This window comes from Vombatus ursinus, unplaced genomic scaffold, assembly GCF_900497805.2.
Source record: "Vombatus ursinus unplaced genomic scaffold, bare-nosed wombat genome assembly UNPS02010394.1, whole genome shotgun sequence".
NCBI lineage: Eukaryota > Metazoa > Chordata > Mammalia > Diprotodontia > Vombatidae > Vombatus > Vombatus ursinus.
Window position 1 is genome coordinate 998,995 of NW_020950172.1, and position 10,901 is coordinate 1,009,895.

The 10,901-nt window shown below is 49.6% G+C and overlaps 1 protein-coding gene across 2 annotated transcripts in view; it reads left to right on the plus strand.

The window, feature by feature from the left end:
- The window catches only part of ATXN10 (ataxin 10), an 85,353-nt gene extending 75,236 nt beyond the window's left edge, over positions 1 to 10,117 (plus strand). For both annotated transcript variants that reach the window (XM_027854286.1, XM_027854285.1), the window contains exons 11-12: positions 4,420 to 4,606; positions 5,873 to 10,117. In XM_027854286.1, the coding sequence (XP_027710087.1) occupies positions 4,420 to 4,606; positions 5,873 to 5,879 (194 nt within the window). In that variant the 3' untranslated portion in view covers positions 5,880 to 10,117. The remainder of the gene's footprint in view (positions 1 to 4,419; positions 4,607 to 5,872) is intronic.
- Positions 10,118 to 10,901: the final 784 nt, after the last annotated feature.

Consider the following 10,901-nt stretch of genomic DNA (forward strand, 5'->3'; position numbering starts at 1 on the left):
TCCTTGACCTGGAATCTAGGAGCTAAGTCTCTGTGGTTCTTGCCCCTGGCAGCCGGTCCAGGAACAATGAGGCTCTCCCATTGTTGGTTTGTAGGTACCTAAGAGGGAGTAGTGTTTCGTTTGTTTGTCATTAACTCTAAATCGGCTGGCTGCCTAGTTGTATCAGAGGCTGCCGCCCTTGAGGAAATGCCTCCAGCATCTCGCCTTAGCACAAAGTGGAAGGAGGATGTTCAGCTCCACGGGCTTGCTCCCTTCCTCCCTTTGAACACACAGAGGCAGAGGGAAATTGGACTCCGGATTGGACACCAGTTTGGGAGAGGAAGAGGGAGCCAAGGGGCTTTAACATGGATGGGGCTCCAAGGAGGTCCTGAGCATGCAGGCAAGGGCTGCCCTTCAGAGTGAAAAGTGGTTGCTTTCGTTATGTCCACATTTTCAGTGACCTTCATAGGGAAACCTAGAGAAGAGAGAAGGCAGAAAGAGAAGGTCCCCAGAAAGGACCTGTCAGGCCTTCTGGAAGCAGCCTTTCCCCTTTGTTACCTGCCCCGGCAGATGGTGATGGTCCTCGTAAAAGAGTTCAGGAGCTCTTGCCTTCTTTTTCCACCTGAGTGATTTGTCCTGAAGTGCCCAGCCCTGGGCAGTCACCTCCTCCAGGGGGCACGAGAAGTGTGGCAGGCAGAGGAGACGATAGAAACACGCTGAAATAAGCACCTGGTCCAGCTTCATCTTCCTGCGAATCCTGTGACGTTGACGGATGAGCACCATTGCGGCCGTGGTGCCGTGGGGAGAATGGACCAGTGAAATGGCCGAGTGGAGCTGGATGTTACTTCACAAGCTTGGGGGGCTCCTCCAGCCCAGTGTCATTGATTATCCTTCGGAGAGCATTTTGGATCCCAAATGTGTTGATGAAGCCCATGAATGCTTCTTTGGGGAGTGTTCTGGCCCTCAGATAAAGAGCCTAGAACGTGGGGGCAAAGAAGCCAGGCGCAAGGTTCTGCTGCTGGTTTTACTGTCAACTTGCCCCATGGCTCCACTCTGACCACTGCCTCCTCTTCTTGAGAGGGAGAGGGTTGGACTTGATGACTGAGGCTCTTGGGGGGTTCCCCTGAAGCCAGTGTAATTCTGTGAGATGAGACTCCAGGCATTTTCCATAGCCAGGATCATTCCCCCAACACTTGCCTTGAGGCCAGTGTTTGATTTGGGTCTAAGGGATTTCTTCTTTGTTCAAGACCTCTCCTCTCATCCTGCTGCTGGTACCTGCTCCATTAGCAGATCTCAGAAAATGAGGCTCGTGGCTTGAGTGATCGCAGTGCTGAGTCTGGGTCAGAGCCGAGAGGGGCCCTAGACACCATGTGATGGTCCACTCTTGCTTCACACAGTAGGAAACTGAGACCCGGGTAAGGGAAATGACTTGGCCCGGGTCACACCGTCAGGCGACAGCCACAGGTCGCCGACTCTCCTTTCTCTGCTCCTTGCCTGGCGAGCAGTTCACCAGCTCACCCAATAATGTAAGGATGAGCAGGGAGGCATGGGGTGTCACTGATAGGGCTCTGGCATTGCTTGTCAGAGGACTTAGGACGACTTTGGTATTTGCACACATGCCAGCCCGACCCCCACATGACCCTTTGGACTCTCTACCTCCCGGGGCCCGGGGGGGGGGGGGGGGGGGCCCCCCCCCGCCGGGCCTCCTGGCTGCCTACCTTCCCTCCCCCACCCAGCCCCAGGGTTGAACACAGCAGCTCTGCCCTGAGGCTGCAGAGCTGGCTGTCGTTGCCATAGCAACCTCGGAAGCTCCCTGGAGCAGACAAGGCAGCCCTTCCATGGTGCTGGGATTAAAGATGTTTCATCTGGAGAGGGAGGGAACAAGGGGTTGATGTGAATATGAACTAGGATTCTCTTTAATCTCCCGCAACTCGAAGGCCTGGCAGGGTCTGCACGTGGCTTTGCAGAGGCCCTGGGTGACTGGACTACACGGGGGCGGGGGGCCTGGAGAGTGCCCTTAGGGCAGCACCCCATCTCCACCAAGAAAGACTACTGACATTTTAAAATGAGCCAGGATCTCATACTGAAAGGCGTGGTGCCAGCTGGTGGGGCACTCCTCTCCTTGGCCTGTGAGCCATGGGCAAACTGAGCAAAAACCTGGTTTATGTGTGAAGTTCAGCCCTGGCCTCTGGTCCCCGAAAGGAGTCGAGTCATGGAGTCACCTCAGTCTACCTCTCTGTAAAGTGGGGGTGCTGGCACTCTTCCTGACAAAGTTGCCTGGTCAGTAGTAGCTAATGTTGTGCCAGTTACATACATGTTATTTTGGGTGATCTCCACAGAGGAGGTGCTGTTATTTTTCCTGTTTTACACACGAGGAAGCTGAGTCTGGAAAAGATTAAATTATTTTCCCAGGGTCACATATGAGACAGGTTCCTAACTCCAAGTCCAGCTTTCTCCCCACCCCAACCTCCTACCTGCCTCAGCAACCAGCAGTTATTAAGCACCTACTGTGTGCCAGGCTCTGGGGACACAAGACAAAAACGAAATCACTAGTACCATTGAGGAACTTGCATTCCTGCGTTCCATCATATTGGGAGGCAGTGTCACCTACACCAGTGAACTTGGAGCCCTAGCTGTGTGACCCTGGGCAAGTCACTTAACCAAGCTTCAGTTTCTTTATGTGTAAAATGGGGATAACCAAGCACATACAGGACAAGGCCTTCTCTAGGGCTGTCCTCCCTTCCTGGGATGCTCTGCCTCCAGGCCTCCCAGGCTTCAAGTCCCACCTAAAATCCCACCTTCTGCCAGGTGCCTTTCCACCTCCCCTCTAAACCTGGTGCCTTCTCTGTTTTTTGCTGCCAGTTTATCCCGTGTGTGTCTTGTTTGTACAGAGTTGTGCATGTTGTCTCCCCCCCCCCCCCCCCCGCATTAGACTGTGATCACCATGAGGGCAGGCACTCACTGTCTTTTGCCTTTCTTTGTCTCCCCAGCCTTAGTGCCTGGCACATAGTAGGTGCTTAATAAATGCTTCCATATGTATGTATTAATGCATTTTGCAGACTTTAAGTGCTAGCTGTTATTAGCATTGGGGGCCACAACATGGATATGAAGTGATTGGGGGCTTGGGAGAGGGTGGGGAATGTCTCCTGAGGAAAATGCTTTGGAAACCATAAAATGCTGTATAAATGCCGCTAACAAAACACTGGATTAGGGCCTTCAGGAACTCTCGATGGGGAGGAAGGACAAAGGACATTTGAAAGGCTGGCCAGACCAGTTTTGAGAGCTGTGGAGTCTAACCTCTCATTTTATAGAAGAGGAGACTGAGGCACATGGATGGAAAGTGGCTGATCTGGGATTGGAAGCCAGGCTCCAGTCCAAGCTGAACAGTCTCTTCACTGTGCCATCAAGCATCACTTCTCACCTGAACCAGATCTTTGGAATTTAAGATGTGGCTGCAAAATCTTATCTTGCAGTTGTCTTGCTAGGGAAGCGGGAAGAGAGGAGAATAAACATGTATGTAGAATCTACTGTTTGCCAGGCACTGTGCTGAGTACTTACAGATATCTCCTTTGATCCTCACAACAACCCTGGGAGGGAGGTACTATTACAGATGAAGAAACCGAGGCAGACAGAGGGGCAGTGACTCGCCCAGGGTCACACAGCTAGAAAGTTTCTGAGGCTGTGTTTAAACTCAGGTCTTCCTGAGTCCAGGGCCAGAGCTTTAACCATTGTGTCACTTAGCTAGGAAAATAATTTGTTTCTGATTAGGAAAAAAAAAACCTCTCTAGGTACAAATTTAAAAAAAAAACCTGCAAAAGTCTACAGAAATCAGTAGTTTGATGAACTAGTTTGATTTACTGTAAGCAACAATCAGTAAACATTCTCCGCCCCTAGCAGCTTTTGACTCAACTGAGGGTTGAGGGGTGGGAGAGTGAAGGAGGCAAAGGGAGAGAACAGAATGTTGGAGGAAAGTAGCCCACTAGTCCTGCAGGAGCCTAGAGGTGTGTGCATGGGGGAGGGGGGGCAAGGTGAAATAAGGCTGGGCATGTGAGTCAGAGCTAAATGAATGAATGAGTGTTAATTAAGCAGTGATTATGTGCCAAACACTGTGCCAAGTGCTGGGGTGTGTGTGGGAGGGGGGTGGTGTATGTGTGGGGTGTATGCGTGTGGGGGGGGCCTGTGTGTGTGTGTGTATGTGTGTGTGGGAGGGGGGTGTGGAGACAGAGGAGAGATGGGGAGGTGGCAGGTGCATGTGGGATGCTCAGTAAATAGATAGCTGTTAGTTCCTAGAGTCAAGAGATTTCTAGCTAGCAGGAGCCCAGCTGATTGTGACTCCCCATCAGATCGGGCGCCCTCCTGAACCTCCTTCCCTGTGCATTCATGTCTTCCTGGGATAGGATAGGGACCTGTATGATGGTGGATACCTTAACTCCACTCTAGTTCTGAATCAGTGGGCAGTGTATGCCATACGAAACCTGACTGAACACAATAAAAGAAACCAAGAGCTAATTGCAAAGATGGAGGACCATGGACTGGCAGATACAGCCATGCTAAAGAAGATGGGTCTTGAGGTTGAAAAACGAGATGGCAAACTTACTTTGAGATCTACAAGAAAAGGTCCTAGTTGGTAAGTAAACCCAAGTAAAATCTTTCAGCACCTGTGGTAGTAGGAAGCTTGAGCCCTCTTGTGATGGCAAGATGCTGAGCACCCCCAGACCAAACCCCATCAGGGTGAAGAGGAAGCAGGGAGGCTAGAAAAGCAAGTCGGTAAGACTGAGCACAGAAGGAGCTGAGTCCCACCTTCCTTCATTGAGCAGACCAGCTCCCAGCATTCTAAAGGAGTCCTTTTTAATTGTTGAGCTAATATCTACCAAGAACACAGGACTTTGCTTGGTGCTGAAAAGCTAGAAGTTGGTGGGTAATGGGTGTAGCTGCTGTTAGCCACCAAGAGCTGCTCAGATTAGGGGCCTCAAAGGTGCGTGACCAGCACGGGGGGGGGGGGGGGGGGGGGGGGGGGGGGGGGTCCCGAGGCCTGACTGAAGGACGATAGTCAGATAGCCCGTCTACTCTGACTTGCTGTGGAAGCTTGACGGGAGGAAGGGCATCAATTGGGGAGTGATTGCCATCTCTTCTGTGAGAGGGAGAAATACCCATATCACCTTGAGAAGTGAAGGTTGACCATCAAAAGTAATGGTCACTTAGGTAACCTGGATTTTGTTAAGCTCTGAAAGTAACATGTTGCCACTTTCAGAAAAAATATTAATTCCAATTTTATAGAAATTTGTTTTACTTTTTTTTTTTTGGCTAGGCAATGAGGTTAAGTGACTTGCCCAGGGTCACACAGCTAGTAAGTGTTATGTGTCTGAGGCTGAATTTGAACTCAGGTCCTCCTGACTCCAGGGCCAGTGCTCTATCCACCGCACCACCTAGCTGCCCATTTTACTTTTTTTTTTTTTTTTTAACAATGTCTGCTGAGGTGTGGGGGCGTGCCTTGGCTCAAGTCTGAAGGCCTTGTCACAATTGGGCATTGCACCCATCTGATCCTTCTGGGGGATCTTCTTTATGTACATTGATTATTGTAGCATTTTCTGTTCTTGTCTGTCTGCCTCTGTTCAAGCAAGTCATCCCAAGTTTCTCTGAACCCTTTTTATGTATCTCATGACCAGTTTATTCAGCCATTCCCAATCAAGGGGAACTTAGTTTGGCTACCACAAAGACTTTTGCTGAGAATATTTGGGTGTCCATTTTCCTCAAAACTACCCTGTGAGGTAGAGAGTATAATGATGATCAGTAGGGATGAAGCTAGTTGAGTCTTTCAGTTGAGAAGGTTTAGTTTTGGAAATGGGCCTGAGCCATTGGCATTCACACGATTTCCTTCCTCCCCATCACTTAGTGAATGATCCCGCCACCTGCCTCTTGGCTCCTGGCTCCTGGCTCCTTGGGATTTGCCACTGCAGCAGGACATGAAATTACAAGGGTCTGGAGAATTTCAAACCAGCTCAAAGCCAAGAATGCCTGAAGTTTGGGGAAAACAGTTGGATGTACCTGGGCCCCAGTGGAAATGTGCCTGCAGAGGGCCCACTGGACACTGGGCAGTTTGTGCCTGAGTTACCGTAGACTTACTGCATCTTCAGATAATAAAACTTTCTGTTTGGGGAGGCTCCGTCCTCCTGTGGTCTAAGAGCCGTCTATTTGTTTGCCCCTTCAGGTCCTATTGCTGAGTGTTCTGAACTCTGAGTGTGCCTGCCTCCCCAAAACCTGGACAAAACTCACTTCCAGGGAGATGCAGAATGGAAGCACCCTGCTCTATTGTCCTTGCTGGCAGGGAATGATGGGGCCCAGAGATTCAAGGGGCCAGGTTCATGCCTCTGACCCCTAATGGGGTTCAGAGACGTGGGGCCCTTGGAGCCCATTACCTGGAGAGTTAAGAGCTCGCTCCAGCTTAGCCACCAATCATCTGTTGTGCTTTACTGAGCTGGGGCAGAATAGCTCTACGTGTCTTTTAAAACTCCAGATACCAAGATGGCAAAGACATGGACTGGTTGCTTCCAGGCCAGTCTGGCAGAGGAGGGAGCAGCAAGGTGTGAGGACAGAGCTCTGTCCTCGGGGAAATCAGTGGGGTTCAAATCCCCTCTTCAGCAATAGTGTTTCCGCACAACAGATCTGGAAGTAACCTCAGAGACCATTTAGCCCTTTTGTTTTATGGATAAGGAAACGGAACTCAAGAAGAAAGCAGTGGCACAAGGCCACGCGGCAGCAGGTTAACAGCTGAGATTTGAACCCAGGCCCTCCAGTTTTAAATCCAAAGGACCTTGGCTTTCTGCCATTCTGGCTGCGTGAGATGCCGTGCGAGTGCCTTCACCTCTCGGACTCTCCTTCCTCGTCTGTGGAAGGAGAATAGCAATCAGCCTTGCTCTCACGCATGCACTCTCTCCCTACCCTGGCTGGGCCTCGTAGCTGTCGGAGAATCCTCCTCTCCAACGTTGTCAGCGAAAGGAAGACTGGGAGTCAGTGCCTGGCCCCGCTCCTTTCCCACGCCGGTCGCTGATCCTGAAACGAGCCAGCCGCCCAACCCTGACCACAGGTTGGACACCCCTCTCCAGGCTGTTCGGAGCAGAATAGCCCCTGGCTCCTTGCAGCGTTGACTAAATTGCTTTTTCACAAACCCGGGCACTTGGAAGACTCCAGTGAAAGCTTTCGGAGGCGCTAAGTGCTGGCCCCGGGGTATTAACGCTTAGGAAGCATTTTCAAGTCCGCGGGGTTCCTGCAAAGGCTGGGAGGAGCGTTTTCATCACCTCCAGGACATTCTTTGAGGGTAGAAACCAAGGCAAATAAAAACGCCAAGAATTCCCTTCTGTTCTGAGGGCCGGAGAGTCAAAATCCTGCCCACAAAACAAATCGAGATGGAGGCCTGGCCTGAGGAAAAAAACAGTAGGGGGGGACACGGGGGAGGGGTGTTTCTTTTTTCCTTTTTAACGAGTTTGCAATAGACACTTTTTTTTTAGCCTCAATGGTTGTCTGGCCACCAATAGAATCACGCGAACATGGACTTAGAAACCGCACAATGGCCGGCACAAATAGCTAAGAGGGAATCCTCTGGGAATGGACGAGGGGGGTCATAGTTATGTGTTTTCTAAATAGGAAATGGGGGGCTTTCAGAGGGAAAACATGCTGATGACTCTATTGTGAGCGGCTTTTGATTCCCTGGGATAGATGAATTCTTCGGAGACGACAGCTGCCCCGGCTCCCCCGGAGCCCCGAGACCGTTGTCTTCCACGCCGGGAGGGCTTAATGCGCCGACCACAAGATGAGGAGGGGCAGCAGCCTGGGAGAGTTTGTGAAGGGTCAGCCTGGCCTCAGCAAGTCTTGTGACCAGAGCTCACGGACAAACAAGCCCCATTTTGGAGACTCTTTTATTTTGAAAGCAACAGGGAAGATGGATTGTCTTCCTGGTAACGAAGTTTCCCCTGCTACCCTCGCGCTGCGGCCCCCACCCCCCTCCCTGGCCGATCGTCGTCTCTCTCCCCATATTCTCTTGTAACTTTGCCTCCATCCCATCACGCCATGTCGTCTCTAATAGGCCGTGAGCTCTCTGAGAGCAAGACCTGGGACCTCTCCCTCCTTGGCGCCCCCACCTTACCCAGGGCCTGACATACAGGAGGCGCACACTAACTGCTGCATCCCATAGCCCTGTTGAGTGGAGGAATTTTGTGTCTTTCAGTCCGTTAAGGAGAGTGGACATCAGCGTGTGTCCTCTGGATGAATGAGTGAAGGAATGAATGAAAAGGCATTTATCAAACACTTAGCATGTGCAAAAACTGCTACGGAAGAGCAACCTCAGGATTTTGGGAGCAGCCAACGGCCCCGTGATTGAATTCCCTGGCCTCGGGAAGTCTCCTGTGCAGTCCAGCAAACCGTGCCCTTTGCTAGTTGGTTAGATGGGTGTGAGGAAGATCGCAAAGCTTAGCGAAGAACCTGGAACAACTCACTCTGGGCTTGTGCTTGGAAGCAACTGCCTCCCAACACTCATGCAAGCTAGGGAACCGCAGCCCCCCTTGAAGCATGAGAGCACGCGTTCAGAGGGGGAGTGGCCTCTTTCCAGTGGGGCAGCCCCAGCCTCCTGGGGCTGACAGTCAGCGCGGGTGGGGGCGGGGGGGGATGTAATACATACAGAGGCTAGTGAGGAGCGAGGAAGTTGCTGATTACCTCGGAAAGCTCCAGCTGCCATTGGCCCCTTACTGCTGCAAGGGCAGACCTGGACAGATCCAGGCCCAGGCTGTTTTAAAAAACCCAGCACCGAGTCAGACCACAGGAAAATGTAATGAATTAGTGAGCCATCCCCACCCCCTTTAGACTACTGAAAAACAAACAAACCAGAACCATTGGGATGCATTCTACAGTTGAGGTGGTGGGGGAGGTGTTCCTTTTACCCTATCGTTCCCCATTCCTAGAAAGTAAAGCTCATGGAAATAGCACTTTCTTAGGTACAGGACAGCGAGGGAAAGGTACAAATCTGACAAGTGAATCCAAGTTGAGCAGGGGCACCACTAGCTTCTGAATCCAAACTCAATTCTTGGCCTGCATAAGGTCCCCTGGGTGCTGTCCAAGGTACTGATCGTCCTATAGGCTCTGAAAAGTACACATCCTAGGATTTAGAATGGAGGAGACATTAGATATCCATACCAGCCGACTTATTTTACATATAGGGAAACTGAGACCCAGAGAAGTTAGTTATAATACTTAGTTTCTGAATATTCTATTTAAGGGGAGGGGAGCTATTACTGTCACTTCAAGCCATACAGGTAAGCAGCACAAACTGATGTACTATGCCTGATGGCATATGCCTCAGACCACAACTGTCATCTACCACATCTCTGTCAAGAGAGAAGTGTGTTTAGTCATTGCATTGATTTGAGTTCTTTTAGTCTGAGATGTCTTTTAGTGGTTAATAGTGATTCCATTACATCACCAGGGTCCTTATGTCCGTTCCCGTGGTGGTTACTTCATGAAAGCCTTCCCAAGTTCCTCTGAATTTCTCATGCTTTTTTTTCTTACAGAGAAGTCATATTACATTACATTAATGTCCACATCTTGTTTAATCATTTACCAAGTGACAGAACCTCACTTTGTTTCCAGGTTTTTGCTATCATAAATGGTGTTATTAGGAATATTTTTGTATATGTGGGGCCTTTCACTGTATCCATACCCCCTTGAAGTAGATTCCCCATCATAGGATCACTGTTAAAGAGTATCGTGATTCCAAATTGTTTTCTTGAATTGTTGAACCAATTCACAGCTCCACTAACAATGTAATAGTTTGCCTGTTTTCCTACAGCCTTTCCAACACCAACTATTTCTGGTTTGTTTGGGTTTTTTTAATGATCTTTTTTGGGTGTGAGAGGAAACCTCAAAACTGTTTTAATTTTCATTTATTATTGATGATCTTGAGTATTTTATTATAGTTGTTAATAGTTTGTGTTCCCTTTCTGGAAAACTTCATATGCTTTTATCAACTGGGGAATGGCTCTCTGTCTCATGTTTTTGTACCAAATCCCTGAACATCTTGTATATCAAACCTTTATCAGAGATATTTGATTCAGGAGTCCTTTACCAAATGATAACTTTTCTTTTCATCGCAGCCTCGAAATTACTTTTGAGTCTGAACACCTTATTCCGAATGCCTTGGTTAAAACTATTCTTACAGCCTTCTAGCACACCCTGAGAGCCACCATGGGACATGCCCTGACTGGTCCATGGGAAGGGGGTCTGCCTACTAGCAAGGGGGTGGAGGGTGCAACTCCGATGGGTTAGCCATGTTGTTCTGATGCAAAATACACGCTTACCCAAAAGACTATCTTATGGAGAACTCACACAGGGTAAGCACTGGAATGGTGGTCAGAAGAAGTGATACAAGAACACTCTCAAGGTCTCACTTAAGAACTTTGGAATTAATTGTGTTACATGGGAGATGCTGGCACAGGACTGCTCAGCATGCCATGCCCACATCAGAGAAGGTGTTCTATGAGCAAAGCAGAATTGAAGTAGCTCAAAAGAAACATAAGATGCCCAAATGTAGAGAATCCACTCCAAATGTTCACATGGACTATTTGTGCTCGACCTGTGGTGGAACATTCCGAGCTCGTATTGGTCTGATCAACCCACAGTTGGACACACTGTAACTTGACTCTAGCATAGCGATGTCACTTTGGTCCTCTTCAAGAACGAAGGACAACAACCAGCCAACCACATCCTGATCACTTCACGACCCACTCCAATTCACTGCCTCCCCATCAGCCCAGCACCTCCTTCCTATGGGATTCGAGTTTTCTCCATCCACCAATCCACTTTATCTTTCTGTTCACTGTCACATTGCCTTTTCCTCCTTATATTGCCTTGCCAACTGTCTTTTCCTTTTTGTGTCT